General features: G+C 36.9%; 1 protein-coding gene across 1 annotated transcript in view; it reads left to right on the top strand.

Moving 5' to 3' along the window:
- The window catches only part of GRID1 (glutamate ionotropic receptor delta type subunit 1), a 753,633-nt gene that overhangs the window by 613,176 nt on the left and 121,683 nt on the right, over positions 1-18,774 (top strand). The window contains exons 11-12 of the mRNA XM_025396749.1: positions 590-914; positions 2,124-2,262. Of these exons, the coding sequence (XP_025252534.1) occupies positions 590-914; positions 2,124-2,262 (464 nt within the window). The remainder of the gene's footprint in view (positions 1-589; positions 915-2,123; positions 2,263-18,774) is intronic.

Below are 18,774 nucleotides of genomic sequence, written 5' to 3' on the forward strand. Positions count from 1 at the left end.
TCTCTGGCATAAAGTCTACCTATAAAACACTCAGTGGCTAATATGTTAATGAAGTCTAACATAGTTGTAGAACTCACCATATAACTTCTGAAGTGTTTTAGAAAAGAGAGAGATCAATGTGGGATAATAGAGTCTGAGGGGTGTGATGAAGAAATGGAGTGTGCCTCTGGTCTTAACATGTAGGGAGGATGCAGACAGGCTTAGAAGAAGATAGAAGGGCCTTCTTGGTGAAGGGTAGAGGGAAACACAGGGAAAATAAAAAGAAGATAGCTAAAGTTTGGTAGGAAAACAACAAGAAAGTGAAGATAAACTGTAATTCATAGAGAAATGAAGATGCTTTACTCGGCTCTTTTCTGTAGAAACCGTTTCCTGAAGTTTTTAGAAGAGAGAAACTTGTAAGGTGAAGGAAATAGTAACAGACAACTTAGTGTTGGATTTTCCTTACAATATTCAGACTCTCAGGGCGCCAGCTCTCAAATCCATTCCTCTGAAAAGAGCAGTTCAAAGGGCAGAAGGTGGACCTTGACCCAGGGCAGAACCCAACAGTAAGCTGAGGACTGCCGTCTGATGAGATGGCTTTGCCTTTCAGAGAGCAGACTTGGCCATCTCTGCCATCACCATCACCCCAGAAAGGGAGAGCGTTGTGGACTTCAGCAAGCGGTACATGGACTATTCAGTGGGAATTCTAATCAAGAAACCTGAGGAGAAAATCAGCATCTTCTCCCTCTTTGCTCCATTCGATTTTGCTGTGTGGGCCTGCATTGCAGCAGCCATCCCCGTGGTTGGTGTGCTGATATTTGTGTTGAACAGGATACAGGCTGTGAGGGCTCAGAGTGCTGCCCAGCCCAGGCCATCAGCTTCTGCTACTCTGCACAGTGCCATCTGGATTGTCTATGGAGCCTTCGTACAGCAAGGTACCTTTCTGGTTCCCTGATCCTTGAATAGCTCTAGGGGCTTGGAAGAACTTATCCATTGGCAAAGTTCTCAGGTGCATTTTACCAAAGTCATTTCAAATGCAATTTTACTTAATCTCTAGGACAGTACAAATATCATGTTGCACCCAACTTCCCTGAATAATATCAGAGATAAATTAAATGAAACAACAATAAGGAACTCAACTTCAATTCCTGATTCTCCACTTTAGATAAAATTAACTTTGGAGTTCTGCTTTGCACTTTTCTCCCCTCCTACATTAAAGTGATTGCTATGCACATGAGGTTGTCGATGAAACTGTGAATCTTGCTTAAATTTGATGACTTAATGGGAAAAAAAAAATCCCAATTGTGTTGCAATCATATAAGCAGTACTCCAGCCATTCTTGAGGTACAAATTCTCCTACCTCTGAGGGGTCTGAATGGCACTTCTATCCAGTAGTGAGTTATAGGATTGTGCCATTGTGACTGGAGCAACAAATTGCAAAGTTTCTAATGTGAGTGTTGGTCCTGTTTGCACCATGGCAAATGCTTTGTGAGGTTATGTAAGGAGATAAGCAGTGAGAAGCTCTCTTCTCCTAACACTTTAGAGACCAAGGAGAAATAATTGGCCTCAAAGAGGCTAAACTTCTAACTAAAAGTCTCATGCCATGATTTCTGAAAATTCTGGGGGAAGAAAAGCCATCTAGAGAGGGCTGAATACTAATAAAAGGGATATGGGACATCCCATTTCTGAAGTTTAAAAGAAAAGCCAGGGAGCCCTCCACGTAGGAGGTATTTCTATATTTACAGAATTCCCGAGTCTGCTATATATGAATTTGAAATTGGAAAGGGATCTTACATAAGGCTGCAGCCCTAGAAGTTCTTACCACTGTGAGGTAGAATCTCCTAACTGAAAGATTTTCATATTCAGACCCCCACCCTTGGTGTTTTGATGAACTCCACACCACTAGAAGCCCAATCCTAACTTTTCCATATTTTGTGGTCCTCTGCCCCTGTCCAAGATCCATGGTTTTAGGATCTTATCCCAGAATTGGCACAGATGCCCAGAGCCAGCTGGCAGTCACCTCCCTGGTTCCCAGCCCATCACCAGTGATAGCCTGTGTGCCTGACTGCAGGGCAGAGCACCTCCCTGGGGATGAGAGGGAGACCAGAAGCCACTGGCCAATCCACTTTGTCTGCCTCCTGCAGGTGGTGAATCTTCCGTGAACTCCGTGGCCATGCGCATCGTGATGGGCAGCTGGTGGCTCTTCACGCTCATTGTGTGCTCCTCTTACACAGCCAACCTTGCTGCCTTCCTCACAGTGTCCAGGATGGACAACCCCATAAGGTAAGCCTATTCCTCCTTGATCTGGAGCCAGCAGCTCAGAGAGGCTTTAAAGAGGATGTAAACCTTTCCAGGGCAGTGTGGTATGATGGAGAGAGCCCTGATCTGCAATCTGATGGTCTCCTGGAATCTTTAGTGCGTGGAGAAGAGCTTCACTCTTGTTGTATTTTATCTCAGGCAAAATTACATACATGTATAAATTCATTAAATAATATTTCCTGCAAATTTAATGCTGGCTACAAAGCTAAGAAATCAATTAACAAATTACATTTCCTCAGACATTTAAACATTGATTACAAACTTATTTAATCAAAATTTTACAAATATTTAGTTAAAATTAATTTAAACCAGAAGTCTAATATGTTTTTTTCAATCTTCAAACACCTTAAAATGATTTTTTCAAAAATGCCAATTACCACAATAACTGGAAAACATATTTCATGCACATTTATATGATTATAAAATTATTGAAACCAAAAACTAAAAATATGTCTTCATTTTTACAAAATATTAAGATTATGGCATAAAAGAATGAGCTCAATATAGCAAAAGAAATCTTGGAAGTGACTTTATTTTATGATCAGATTCCCAAATATAGCGCAAATTATAAAAAAAAGAACATGGACAAAGTGCATTTGGTTTGGATGTGTGGTTGCTGAAGTGGCCATAGGCATGGATCTGTTGTACACTTCATTGGGTACAATATTGGTTTCAATATTACCTCTAACTTGATGTCTGACTATGGTTTTTTGAGCCACTGCCTTTAGTAACATCTCCTTTAATTCATCACACTCACTGCCATCATATTGGTCCTTTTGATCCATAGCTCTTAATCAAGTCATCTATACTCAACCAGCCTCTATGGGTCTCAACTAGCTATTGAAAAGAGTTCAAACTCCTTGACTAGGATTCAAGATTCAGTATGATATTGTCTAATATCTTTATTAAATTGACGTTTTTATTGAGATAATTATAGATTCACATGTAGTCGTAAGAAAAATTGCAGAGAGGTTTCCTAGGATCCTTTACCCAGTCTTCTCAGTGGTAACATTTTGCAAAAGTCTAATATTATATCAAAACCAGGGTACTGACATTGATGCGGTGGACTGATTTTATTCACATTTCCCCTCTTATACTCATCTCTCTGTGTGTCTGTCTATATGTATGTCTGCATTCGGATCTATACTATTTTATCACTTATAAACTTGTGTATCTGCACCACGTTAAAGATACTGAACAGATCTATCACCACAAGGATCCTTTATGTTTTACAACCACCCAACTTTTTTCACATTTCTTCCCCTGCCACTCTGTCCCCAACTCTGGCAATCATTAATTGTGCTCCATCTCTAAAATTTTGTCATTTCAGTATGTGATATAAATGGAATAATGCCTTTTGGCTTTGGCTTTTTCACTCAACATAATTCCTTAGAGATTCATCCACGTTTTCGTGCATATTAGTAGTTCACCGCTTTGATTATATCACATATACCACATAAGAGTAATATCACATATACCACAGTTTGTCTAACCATTCCCCCATTGGAGGACATCTGGGATGTTTCAAATTCTTGGCAATTATGAAAAAAGCTGCCATGAACATTTGTGTGCAGGTTTTTGCGTGAACATGAGTTTTCATTTACATGTGATAAACACCCCAGAGTGCAATTGATGGATCATATGGCAAGTTCATGTTGGGTACTGTAAGAAGGTATCAAACTGCTTTCCAGAGTGTCTGTACCATTTCATGTTTCTGCCAGTGATGTAAGAATAATCCAGTTTCTCTGCATCTTTCCTGACATTTGGTATTGCCATTATTTTTCATTTTACCATTCTGATGGGTGTGGAGTCATACCTCATTGTGGTTTTATTTTGCACTTCCTTAATGACTAATGATGCTGCACACCTTTTTATGTGCTTATTTGCTATGTATATATCCCCTTCCATAAAATATCTGTTTTTAACTTTTCTAAATGGATTGCTTATTACTTTTGAGTTTTGAAAGTTCTTTATATATTTTACATACTAGTTCTTTGTCAGATAGGCGGTCAGCAAATATTTGCTGCCACTCTATAGCTTGTCTTTTCAAACTCTTGTCTTTTCACCATGAAAACGTTTTAGTTTTGATGAGGTTCAATTTAGAAAATTATTTGCTTCACGAATCATGCTTTTGCTGTCAAGTCTTTTCCTAGCCTGAGACCCTGAAGATTTTCTACTTTTATTTTTTACTGAAAATGTTTGCATTTTACAGTTCAGTCCACAATCAATTTTGAGATAATTTTATACAGTTTGAGGTTTAGGTTGAGAGCATTTTTTGTTTTGTTTTGTTTTGTCTTGTCTGTCTGTTTTGGTCTATGGATGTCCAATAGCTTTAATACTATTTGTTGAAAAGGCTATCCTTCCTCCATGGAATTGCTTTTGTATTTTGTGAGAAAACAGTTGGGCATATTTGTATGTTATCTAAATTGTCTATTCTGTTCCATTGTTATATATGGTTGTCCCTTTGCCAACACCATACTATTGTGATTACAGTAGCTATCGCATAAGCCTTATTATAGGGCAGAGTGATTCCTTCCATTTTAATCTTCTTTGTTAGGATTATTTTAGCCATTCTTGGACTTACATCTATACATATAAATTTTTTCACATTTGTATTTTTTGTTATTTTCAAAATTATCAGCTAAAGGATTTCAGAATTGTATTCAGAGAAAATGGACTAATTGAAAAATTAACCATATAACACAATTAATTAAAATTTTCCTATTTAATAATTAATAAATAATGAAGTATCAGTGAATCTAATAGTGGATTGAGTTTGAACCCAGCTCAGTAGTTAGTCAACTAAATATTTTCCTCAAAAAATTGATAAAGCAAGTAGCCATTTACTATTATGTTGATCTTTTGCTAAGTTTACTTATTTTTTTCTTTATTGAGGTATTACTGACAAATAAAAATTTACAGCATACAACATGATGTTTTGACGTTAACAGGGTCTTTCACTGAGAAAAGGTTTTAATTTTGATGAGGTCAAATTTAGAAATTTATTCTTTCATGGATCATTCTTTTTGATGTTGTCTTTGTCTATCCAGAGAGCCTTAGGATTTTCTCCTGTTTTAAAATTCCTCACATTTTTATATTTTTACATTTTACATTTCATTCCACAATCAATTTTGAGTGAATTTCTGTATGAAATTTGAGGTAGAGGCTGAGGTCTTTTTTTTCAGTCTGTGGATACTGATATGATTTGGCTGTGCCCCCACCCAAATCTCAACCTGAATTGTATTTCCCAGAATTCCACATGTTGTGGGAGGGACCCAGGGAGAGGTAATTGAATCATAGGGGCCGGTCTTTCCCATGCTATTCTCATGACAATGAATAAGTCTCACAAGATTTAATGTGGGCTTATCAGGGGTTTCTGCTTTTGCTTCTTCCTCGTTTTCTCTTACCACCACCATGTAAGAAGAGCCTTTCACCTCCCACCATGATTCTGAGGCTTCCCTATCCATGTGAAACTGTAAGTCCAATTAAAACTTTTTGTTGTTGTTGTTCCCAGTTTTGGATATGTCTTTATCAGCAGTGTGAAAACAAACTAATACAGTAAATTGGTACTGGAAGTGGGGCATTGCTGAAAAGGTACCCACAAATATAGAAGTTACTTTGGAATTGGGTAACAGGCAGAGGTTGGAACAATTTGGAGGGCTCAAAAGAAGACAGGAAAATGTGAGAAAGTTTGGAACCTCCTAGAGACCTGTTGAATGGCTTTGACAAAAATGCTGATAGTGATATGAACAATAAGGTCCAGGTTGAGGTGGTCTCAGATGGAGATGAGGAACTTATTGAGAACTGGAGCAAAGGTGACTCTTGTTATGTTTTAGCAAAGAGTAGTGGCATTTCTCCCCTGCGCTAGAGATTTGTGAAACTTTGAACTTGAGAGAGATGATTTAGGGTATCTGGTGGAAGAAATTTCTAAGCAGCAAAGCATTCAAAAGGTGACTTGGGTGCTGTTAAAAGAATTCCATTTTAAAAGGGAAACAGCATAAAAGTTCAGAAAATTTGCAGCCTGACAAAGCAGTAGAAAAGAAACACCCATTTTTGGAGGAGAAATTCAAGCCAGCTGCAGAAATTTGCACAAGTAACAAGGAGCCTAATGTTAATCCCCAAGACCATGGGGAAAATGTCTCCAGGCCATGTCAGCCCCTCCCATCACAGGCCCAGAGGCCTAGTAGCAAAATATGGTGTCATGGTCTGGGCCCAGGGTCCCTGTGCTGTGTGCTGCCTAGGGACTTGGTGCCGTGTCCCAGATGCTCCAGCCATGGCTGAAAGGGGCCAACATAGAGCTTGGGCTGTGACTTCAGAGGGTGGAAGCCCCAAGCCTTGGCAGCTTTCACGTGGTGTTGAGCCTGCAGGTACACAGAAGCAAAGAATTGAGGTTTGGGAACCTCTGCCTAGATTTCAGAAGATGTATAGAAATGCCTGGATGCCCAGGCAAAAGTTTGCTGCAGGGGCAAGGCCCTCATGGAGAACCTCTGCTAGGGCAGTGTGGAAGGGAAATGTGGGATTGGAGTCCCTACTGGGGTGTGGAGTCCCTATGTGGAAGTCAAGGAGTGAAGAATTGAGGTTTGAGAACCTTTGCCTAGATTTCAGAAGATGCGTAGAAATGCCTGGATGCCCAGGCAAAAGTTTGCTTCAGGGGTGAGGCCCTCATGGAGAATCTCTGCTAGGGCAGTGCAGAAGGGAAATGTGGGGTGTGGAGTCCCTACACAGAGTCCCTACTGGGGCACTGTCTAGTAGAGCTGTGAGAAGAGGGCCACCATCCTTCTGACCACAGAATGATAGATCCACTAACAGCTTGCACCGTATGCCTGGAAAAGCCACAGACACTCAATGCTAGCCCATGAAAGCAGCCACGAGGGAGGCTGTACCCTGCAAAGCCACAGGGACAGAGTTCCCCAAGGCCATGGGAACCCACCTCTTGCCTCAGTGTGTCCTGGATGTGAGTCCTGGAGTCAAAGGATATCATTTTGGAGCTTTAAAATCTGACTGCCTGCTGGATTTCGGACTTGCATGGGCCCTGTAACCCCTTTGTTGTGGCCAATTTCTCCCATTTAGAATGGCTACATTTACCCAATACCTGTATCTCCATTGTATCCAGGAAGTAACTAATTTGCTTTTGATTTTACAGGCTCACTAGCGGAACAGACTTGCCTTGTCTCAGATGAGACTTTGGACTGTGGACTTTTGGGTTAATGCTGAAATGAGTTAAGACTTTCGGGGACTGTTGGGAAGGCATGACTGCTTTTGAAATGTGAGGCCATGAGATTTGGAGGGGCCAGGATTGGAATAATATGGTTTGGCTCTGTCTGCATCCAAATCTCAGCTTGAATTGTATCTCCCAGAATTCCCACGTGTTGTGGGAGGGACCTAGGGAGAGGTAATTGAATCATGGGGACCAGTCTTTCCCATGCCGTTCTTGTGATAGCAAATAGTCTCACGAGATCTGATGGGTTTATCAGGGCTTTCTGCTTTTGCTTCTCCCTCATTTTCTCTTGCCTACACCATGTAAGAAGAACCTTTTGTCTCCCATCGTGATTCTGAGGCCTCCCCAGCCTTTTAGAACTTTAAGTCCAATTAAAACTTTTTTTTTTTGTTCTCAGTTTCAGGTATGTCTTTATCAGCAGCATGAAAACAAACTAACACAGATACTTAATTGCTCCAGCACTATTTGTTGAAAAGGCTGTTCTTCTTCTATTGAATGTAACATTTGCATGTGCACTATGAAATGATTACCACAATGAAGCTAAGTAACATATCTGTTACCTCACATAGTTATCAGTTTTTTGTGTGTGATGAGAATATTTAAGATCTGCTGTTTTAGCCAATCTCAAATGTATAACACAATTTTATGAATTATAGCTGTACATTATATCTCCAGATCTTATTCATCATACCTATCTGAAATTCTGTACTATTTGACAAAATGCTCATAATTCCCCCACACCCCAGTCCCTGGCAGCCACCATTCTCTGGCAACCAATAAACTTTCCGTTCCTATGAGTTTGACTCTTTAGATTCCAAATATAAGTGAGATCATTCAGTATGTGTCTTTCTGTGCCTAGCTTATTTGAGTTAACGTAATATAATATTTGAGTTAACATAACAATATCCTCTAGGTTCACCCATGTTGTCACAATGGAAATATATTTTATTTATATATTATATATATTAATTATATATAATGTATCACATTTATATATTATATGTATATCTAATATATACAAATAATTGCATTTATATACATTACATGTGTGTATATATAATATATAATCACATGTATATACATTATATAATATATGTACATATATATAATATATCACATTTTCTTTGTCCAATTATTTGGGGATAAAAAGTTAGGTTGATTCTGGCTGGGTGCAGTGTCTCACACCTGTAATCGAGCACTTTGGGAGTCCGAGACGGGCGAATCACCTGAGGTCAGGAGTTCAAGACCAGCCTGGCAAACATGGTGAAACCCAGTCTCTACTAAAAATACAAAAATTAGCCAGGCATGGTGGTGGGCACCTGTAATCCCAGCTACTTAGGAGGCTGAGGCAGGAGAATCACTTGAATCTGAGAGGTGGAGGTTGCAGTGAGCCAAGATTATGCCACTGCACTGCAGCCTGGGCAATAGAGTGAGACTCCGTCTCAAAAAAAAAAAAAGTTAGTTATATATCTTGCCAATTTCTAATAATGCTGCAATGAACATGGTAGTGCAGACAAATATCTCTTCAAGATACTGATTTCATCTTCTTTGGCTCTGTGTTAAGAAGTGGGATCACTGAATCATATGGTACTTCTATATTTAAGTTTTTGAGAAATTGCCATCCTGTTTTCCATATTCTTATCATCACTTGTTATTTTTTGTCTTCTTTTTTTTTTTTTTTTTTTACCATAGCCATTCTAACAGGTGTAAGGTGATACCTCATTATAGTTTTCATTTTTATTTTCCTGATGATAATTATGTTGAATATTTTTTCATATATCTTTTGGTCATTTATATGTCTTCTTTTGAGAAATGTCTATTCAGGTCCTTGCCCATTTTTAAATTAAATTATTTGTTTTGTGGCTAGTGAGTTTTTGATTGCCTTATATATTTTGGATATTAGCACATTATTTGATTTTCTGTCATTTTGCAAGTTGTCTCTTCACTTTGTAGATTGTTTACTTTGCTATGTGTAAGATTTTTAAATTTGATTCAGTTTTTTATCTGAATTTATCTATTTTTGTTTTTGTTGCCTGTGCTTTTGGGTCACATCCAAAAATTCATTCCCCAGACTAATGTCAAAAAGCTTTTTTCTTCTGGGAGTTTTACAGCTTCAGCTCTTACATTTAAGTTTTTAATTTATTTTGAGTTGGTTTTTGTGTATGGTGTGAAATAAGGGTCTATTTTCATTCTTTTGTGTGTGAATATTCAGTTTCTCCAACATCATTTATTAAAAAGACTGTCTTCCCCATTGTGTGTTCTTTGCAACTTTGTCAAAGATCGATTGACTGCAAATGTGCCAATTTATTTCTGGGCTCTATTCTCTTTCATTGGTCTCTATATCTCGTTTTATGCCAATACCATATTGTTTTAATTACTATGACTGTCTACTATATTTTGAAATCAAGTAGTGTGATGTCTCCAGATTTGCTTCTCTTGTTTAAGATTGCATTGCTATTCAGGGGCCTTTTGTGGTCACAGGAATTTTACGATTTTTTTTTTCTATTTCTGTGAAGAATATCACTGGTATTTTGGTAGGGGTTATACCAAATCTATAGATCACTTTGGGTGGTATTAGCATATTAATGGTATTATTTTTTCCAGTCCATAAATGTAGGATACCTTTCCATTCATTTGTGTCTTCTTCAGTTTTTTCACCAATGTTTTATAGTTTTCAGCATAGCATACAGATTTTTCACCTCCTTGGTATAATTTATACACAATAATTTTATTTTTATGCTATTTTAAGTAGAATTGTTTTCATGATTTGTTTGCAAATACTTTGTTGTTAGTTTATAGAAATATTCCTGATTTTTGTATGTTTATTTTGTATCTTGCAAATTTACTGCACTATTTATTAGTTCCTGCATTTGTTTGGTGAAGTCAAGGGTTTTCTATATAGGTCATGTCATCTACAAATATATGCAGTTTTACTTCTTTCTCTCTGATTTGAATGTCTTTTATTTCTTTTTTTTTTTTTAACTTTTATGTTCAGGGGTACATGTACAGGTTTGTTTACAGATAAACTGTATGTCATGGGGGTTTGATGTACAGATAATTTTATCACCCAGATAAACATAGTACTTGATAGTCATTTTTTTCTGATACTCTCCTTCCTCCTAACCTCCACCCTCAAATATGTCCCAGTGTCTGTTGTTCCTCTCATAGTGTCTATCCATATGTTCTTGTTTAGCTTCCATTTATAAGTAAAAACATGTGGTGTTTAGTTTTCTGTTCCTCTGTTAGTTTGCTTCAAATAATGGCCTTTAGCTCTATCCACGTTGCTGCAAAGAATATTATCTTGTTCTTTTTTGTGGCTGCATAATATTCCATGGTATATATGTATCACATTTTCTTTATCTTTTATTTATTTGTATTGCCTAATTGTTCTGACTGTGCCTTCCAGTTCTATGTTGAATAGATATGGTGAGAGTGGGCAATTTGTTTTGTTCCCAATCTGGGAGGAAAAGCTTTTAGATTTTTACTGTTGAGCATGATGTTAGTCATAGGCTTCATATACGGCCTTTATCATGTTGAAGTACATGACATTTAGTCCCAATTTGCTGAAAGTTTTTATCATGAAAGATGTTAAATTTTCTGTAATTGATTTTTCTACATCTTTTGAGATAAATATATAATTTGTATCCTTCATTTTGTTAATGTAGTGTCTCCTATATCTTGATTTTTGTATGTTAAACCATCCTTGCATTCTGGGGGTAAGTTCCACTTGATCATGGGATTTTTTTTTTTTTAACATGCTATTGAATTGGGTTTGTAAGCATTTTGTTGAAGATTTGCACATCTATGTTATCTGGGATATTAGCCTGTAGTTTTCTTTTCTCAAAGATTCCTTGTCAGGCTTTGATATAAAGGTAGTGGTGGTCTTGTAAAATGAGTTTGAAAGCGTTCCCTTCAATTTTTTGGGAAGTGTTTGAGAAGGATTGGCATTTTTCTTTCTTGGAAGGTTTCTGATTACTGTTCCAATCTTATTACCAATATTAATATGTTCAGATTTTCTGTTTCTTCAGCAATCAGTCTCAGTAGGTTGTATGTTGCTAGAAATGTATTCATTTCTTCTAAATTATTCAGTTTGCTGTTGAAAAATTATTTATAGTGTTCTCTTATGACCCTTTCTATTTCTGTGGTATTGATTGCTTCTCTTTCATTTATAATTTTATTTATTTGAGACTTACCACTTTTTTCTTAGTCTAGCTAAAGGTTTTTCAATTTTGTTTATCTTTCCAGAAAAGCCAATCTTAGTTTCACTGACCTTTGGTAGTGTCTGTCTAGTCTCCATTTTATTTATTTCTGCCCTAATCTTTATTATTTTCTTCTTTCTGCTAACTTTGGGCTTCGTTTGTTCTTTTTGTAGTTCATTCAGATATAAAGTTAGAATATTTAAAATGTTTCTTTTTTAATGTAGTTTTAATCGACATTAACTTCCTTCTTAAAAGGGCCCATGCTGCATCCTATTATTTTTGGTATGCTTATGTTTCCATTTTTATTTGTCTCAAGAATTCTTTTAGTATCCCTTTTTATTTTTTCTATAATCTACTGGTTGTTTCAGGGTTATGTTTAATTTCCACATTTGATAAATTTTCTTATTTTTCTGTGGATATTGATTTCTAGTTTCATAGCATTGTGCCTCGTGAAGATACTTGATATGATTTCAGTCTTCTCAAATTTGTTAAACTTGTTTTGTGGTCTAACATGTAATATATCCTGGAGAATGTTCCATGAAAGTTTGAAAGGAATGTGTATTCTGTGGCTATTAGATGGAGTGTTCTGTATGTGTTTGTTAGGACCATCTGGTCTACATTGTTGTTCAAGTCTGTTTTTACTTACTGACTTTCTGCCTAGATGATCTTTCCATTGTTGAAAATGGGGCATTGAAGTCCCTGAGAATTCTTGTATCGCTATTTCTCCCTTCAGTTTTGTCAAAATTTACTTATCATATTTATGTGTTTAATGTTGAGTGCATATATGTATATGTACACGTGTGTCTATTTTGTTGGATGTAAGTTTAGTCAACCTATTCTATTACCACTTGCATGGAATATCTTTTTCCATCTTTTTTCTTTCAATATACTTGTCTGAATCTACAGTGAGACACCTGTACACAGTATATAGTTGGATCATGTTTAAAATCATTATGCTGATCTCTACTTTTAAATGAATGTTTTATCTGCTTATATTTAATATAATTTCCAAGAAAGGACTTAGTTCTACCATTTTGCTATTTGATTTCTATATGACTTACATTATTTGTGTTCCTCATGTTTTCTGTTGCTGCCTTCTTTTGTGTTAAGTGGATTTTTTTTTTTTTTAAATTATACTTTAAGTTCTAGGGTACATGTGCACAATGTGCAGGTTTGTTACATATGTATACTTGTGCCATGTTGGTGTGCTGCACCCATCAACTCGTCAGCACCCATCAACTCGTCATTTACATCAGGTGTAACTCCCAATGACATCCCTTCCCCCTCTCCCCTCCCCATAATAGGCCCCAGTGTGTGATGTTCCCCTTTCAGAGTCCAAGTGATCTCATTGATCAATTCCCACCTATGAGTGAGAACATACAGTGTTTGGTTTTCTCTTCTTCCAATAGTTTGCTGAGAATGATGGTTTCTAGCTGCATCCATGTCCCTACAAAGGACATGAACTCATCCTTTTTTATGGCTGCATAGTATTTCATGGTGTATATGTACCACATTTTCTTAATCCAGTCTGTCACTGATGGACATTTGGGTTGATTCCAAGTCTTTGCTATTGTGAACAGTGCCACAATAAACATACATGTGCATGTGTCTTTATAGCAGCATGATTTATAATCCTTTGGGTATATACCCAGTAATGGGATGGCTGGGTCAAATGGTATTTCTAGTTCTAGATCCTTGAGGAATCGCTATACTGTTTTCCACAATGGTTGAACCAGTTTACAATCCCACCAACAGTGTAAAAGTGTTCCTATTTCTCCACATCCTCTCCAGCGCCTGTTGTTTCCTGATTTTTAATGATTGCCATTCTAACTGGTGTGAGATGGTATCTCATTGTGGTTTTGATTTGCATTTCTCTGATGGCCAGTGATGACAAGCAGTTTTTCACGTATCTGTTGGCTGTATGCATGTCTTCTTTTGAGAAATGTCTGTTCATATCCTTTGCCCACTTTTTGATAGGGTTGTTTGTTTTTTTTCTCATAAATTTGTTTGAGTTCTTTGTAGGTTCTGGATTTAGCGCTTTGTCTAATGAGTAGATTGCAAAAATTTTCTCCCATTCTGTAGGTTGCCTGTTCACTCTGATGGTAGTTTCTTTTGCTGTGCAGAAGCTCTTTAGTTTAATTAGATCCCATTTGTCAATTTTGGCTTTTGTTGTCGTTGCTTTTGGTGTTTAGACATGAAGTCCTTGCCCATGCCTATGGCCTGAATGGTATTACCTCGGTTTTCTTCTAGGGTTTTTATGGTTTTAGGTGTAACATTTAAGTCTCTAATCCATCTTGAATTAATTTTCATAACAGGAGTAAGGAAGGGATCCAGTTTCAGCTTTCTACTTATGGCTAGCCAATTTTCCCAGCACCATTTATTAAATAGGGAATCCTTTCCCCATTTCTTGTTTTTGTCAGGTTTGTCAAAGATCAGATGGCTGTAGATGTGAGGTATTATTTCTGAGGGCTCTGTTCTATTCCATTGGTCTATATTGGTGTTTTGGTACCAGTACCATGCTGTTTTGGTTACTGTAGCCTTGTAGTATAGTTTGAAGTCAGGTATCGTGATGCCTCCAGCTTTGTTCTTTTGACTTAGGATTGTCTTGGCAATGCGGGGTCTTTTTTGGTTCCATATGAACTTTAAAGCAGTTTTTTCCAATTCTATGAAGAAAGTAGCTTGATGGTAATGGCATTGAATCTATAAATTACCTTGGGCAGTATGGCCATTTTCATGATATTGATTCTTCCTATGCATGAGCATGGGATGTTCTTCCATTTGCTTGTGTCGTCTTTTATTTCATTGAGCAGTGGTTTGTAGTTCTCCTTGAAGAGGTCCTTTACATCCTTTGTAAGTTGGATTCCTAGGTATTTTCTTCTCTTTGAAGCAATTGTGAATGGAAGTTCATTCATAATTTGGCTCTCTGTTTGTCTCTTACTGGTGTATAAGAATGCTTGTGATTTTTTGCACATTAATTTTGTATCCCGAGACTTTGCTGAAGTTGCTTATCAGCTTAAGGAGATTTTGGGCTGAGATGATGGGATTTTCTAAATATACAATCATGTCATCTGCAAACAGGGACAATTTGATTTCTTTTCCTAACTGAATACCCTTGATTTCTTTCTCTTGCCTGATTACCCTAGCCAGAACTTCCAACACTATGTTGAATAGGAATGGTGAGAGAGGGCATCCCTGTCTTGTGCCAGTTTTCAAAGGGAATGCTTCCAGTTTTTGCCCATTCAGTATGATATTGGCTGTGGGTTTGTCGTAAATAGCTCTTATTATTTTGAAATACGTTCCATCAATACCGAATTTATTGAGAGTTTTTAGCATGAAGGGCTGTTGAATTTTGTCAAAGGCCTTTTCTGCATCTATTGAGATAATCATATGGTTTTTGTCTTTGGTTCTGTTTATATGCTGGATTACGTTCATTGATTTGTGTATGTTGAACCAGCCTTGCATCCCAGGGATGAAGCCCACTTGATCATGGTGGATAAGCTTTTTGATATGCTGCTGGATTTGGTTTGCCAGTATTTTATTGGAGATTTTTGCATCGATGTTCATCAGGGATATTGGTCCAAAATTCTCTTTTTTTGTTGTTTCTCTGCCAGGCTTTGATATCAGGATGATGCTGGCCTCATAAAATGAGTTAGGGAGGATTCCCTCTTTTTCTATTGATTGGAATAGTTTCAGAAGGAATGGTACCAGCTCCTCCTTGTACCTCTGGTAGAATTCAGCTGTGAATCCATCTGGTCCTGGACTTTTTTTGGTTGGTAGGCTATTAATTATTGCCTCAATTTCAGAACCTTCTATTGGTCTATTCAAAAATGGATGTTTTTTCTTTACTATTTTAACTGCCTTGATATATATACGTATATATACACACATCATATATTATTATTATATTTTTAGTAGTTGCCCAGGACACTACAATTAGCATCTTAATTTATAACAATTTGTGTTGGATTAATAACAAATTTAGCCTAATAATGTACAAAAGTTATGCTGTTATATAGTTCTGTTCCACCTACACCCTGACCTTAATTCTTTTATAAAACTGTTTGATGTGCTCTTTTTCAGGAGGTAATTTTAATACTTTTAATTGATTCAGTAGATAGTCTTCAATATTTAGTTTTAAATTTGTTATTTTTTTACTTGTTGAATAAACTTCACAAGTTTTAAGAACATCTTTAGGTATTAGAAGATATTACTAAATTATTTGTTTATTCTGATTTAAATTTTTATTGGTAAAATATACATAACATAAAACCTATTGTTTTAAGAATTTCTAAATGTAAGTTTAGTGGCACTAAGTATATTCACATTGTCGCAATCAGCGTTACCATCTATCTCCAGAACACTTCATCTTGCCTAACTGATAATCTGTACCCATGAAGGAACTAATTTCCCATTTTCTCTGGACCCTGGAAACCACCATTCTATCTTCTGTCTCTATAAATTTGACTACTCTAGGTACCTCATATTAGTAGTATTATATGGCTTTTATTTTTTATGATTGGCTTATTTCACTTTTCTGTTTTCAAGATTCATCCATGTTGTAGCTTGTGTAAGAATGTCCTTCCTTTTTAAGGCTGAATAATATCCCATTTAATGTATATATCATATTTTATTTATCCATTCATCTATCAGTGGAATCTTGGATTGCTTTCACATATTAGCTATTGTAATACTACAGTTATAAACTTGGGTATACAAATACCTGTTCAATGCCTGCTTTTAATTCTTTGGTGTATATACCCAGAAGTAAAATTGCTGGATCATATGGTAATCCTATGTTTAATTTTTAAATTAATTATTTAATTATTTTTTTATTATACTTTAAGTTCTAAGATACAGGTGCACAACATGCAGGTTTATTACATATGTACACATGTGCCCTGTTGGTGTGCTGCACCCATTAACCTGTCATTTACATTAGGTATAGCTCCTAATGCTATCCCTTTCCCCCCCACCCTGCCCCATGACAGGCCCTGGTGTGTGATGTTCCCCATCCTGTGTCCAAGTGTTCTCATTGTTCAATTCCCACCTATGAGTGAGAACATGCAGTGTTTGGTTTTCTCTTCTTGCAATAGTTTGCTGAGCATGATGGTTTCTAGCTGCATCCATGTCCCTACAAAGGACATGAACTCATCTTTTTTTTTATGGCTGCATAGTATTCCATGGTGTATAGGTGCCACATTTTCTTAATCCAGTCTGTCATTGATGGACATTTGGGTTGGTTCCAAGTCTTTGCTATTGTGAATAGGGCCACAGTAAACATAAATGTGCATGTGTCTTTATAGCAGCATGATTTATAATCCTTTGAGTATATACCCCATAATGGGATGGCTGGGTCAAATGGTATTTCTAGTTCTAGATCCTTGAGGAATTGCCACACTGTCTTCCACAGCGGTTGAACTAGTTTACAGTCCCACCAGTAGTGTAAAAGTGTTCCTATTTCTCCACATCCTCTCCAGCACCTGTTGTTTCCTGACTTTTTAATGATCACCCTTCTAGCTGATGTGAGATGGTATCTCATTGTGGTTTTGATTTGCATTTCTCTGATAGTGAGTGATGATGAGCATTTTTTCATGTGTCTGTTGGCTGCATAAATGTCTTCTTTTGAGAAGTGTCTGTTCATATCCTTCGTCCAGTTTTTGATGGGGTCGTTTGTTTTTTTCTTGTAAATTTGTTTGAGTTCTTTGTAGGTTCTGGATATTAGCCCTTTGTCAGATGAGTAGCTTGCAAAAATTTTCTCCCATTCTGTAGATTGCTTGTTCACTCTGATGGTAGTTTCTTTTGCTGTGCCGAACGTCTTTAGTTTAATTAGATCCCATTTGTCAATTTTGGCTTTTGTTGCCATTGCTTTTGGTGTTTTAGACATGAAGTCCTTGCCCATGCCTATGGCCTGAATGATATTGCCTAGGTTTTCTTCTAAGGTTTTTATGGTTTTTCAGTCTAACATTTAAGTCTCTAATCCATCTTGAATTAATTTTGGTACAAGGTGTAAGGAAGGGATCCAGTTTCAGCTCTCTACATATGGCTAGCCAGCACCATTTATCATGTAGGGAATCCTTTCCCCATTTCTTGTTTTTGTCATGTTTGTCAAAGATCAAATGGTTGTAGATGTGTGGTATTATTTCTGAGGGCTCTGTTCTGTTCCATTGGTCTATATCAGTGTTTTGGTACCAGTACCATGCTGTTTTGGTTACTGTAGCCTTGTAGTATAGTTTGGAGTCAGGTAGTGTGATGACTCCAGCTTTGTTCTTTTGACTTAGGATTGTCTTGGCAATGTGGGGTCTTTTTTGGTTCCATATGAACTTTAAAGTATTTTTTTCCAATTCTGTGAAGAAACTCATTGGTAGCTTATTGGGAATGGCATTGAATCTATAAATTACCTTGGGCACTATGGCCATTTTCATGATATTGATTCTTCCTATCCATGAGCATGGTATGTTCTTCCATTTGTTTGTGTCCTCTTTTATTTCACTGAGCAGTGGTTTGTAATTCTCCTTGAAGAGGTCCTTCAGATCCCTTGTAAGTTGGATTCCTAGGTATTTTATTCTCTTTAAAGCAATTGTGAATGGTAGTTCACTCATGATTTGGGTCTCTGTTTGTCTGTTATTGGTGTATAAGAATGCTTGTGATTTTTGCCCATTAATTTTGTATCCTGAGACTTTGCTGAAGTTGTTTATCAGCTTAAAGAGATTTTGGGCTGAGACGATGGGGTTTTCTAAATATACAATCATGTCATCTGCAAACAGGGACAATTTTCCTAATTGAATACCCTTCATTTCTTTCTCATGCCTGATTACCCTGGCCAGCACTCCCAACATTATGTTGAATAGGAGTGGTGAGAGAGGGCATCCCTGTCTTGTGCCAGTTTTCAAAGGGAATGCTTCTAGTTTTTGCCCATTCAGTATGATATTGGCTGTGGGTTTGTCATAAATAACTCTTATTAGTTTGAGATATGTTCCATCAATACCGAATTTATTGAGAGTTTTAGCATGAAGGACTCTTGAATTTTGTCAAAGGCCTTTTCTGCATCTATTGAGATAA

The sequence above is a fragment of the Theropithecus gelada genome, chromosome 9 (assembly GCF_003255815.1).
Source record: "Theropithecus gelada isolate Dixy chromosome 9, Tgel_1.0, whole genome shotgun sequence".
In the NCBI taxonomy this organism is placed as follows: Eukaryota; Metazoa; Chordata; class Mammalia; order Primates; family Cercopithecidae; genus Theropithecus; species Theropithecus gelada.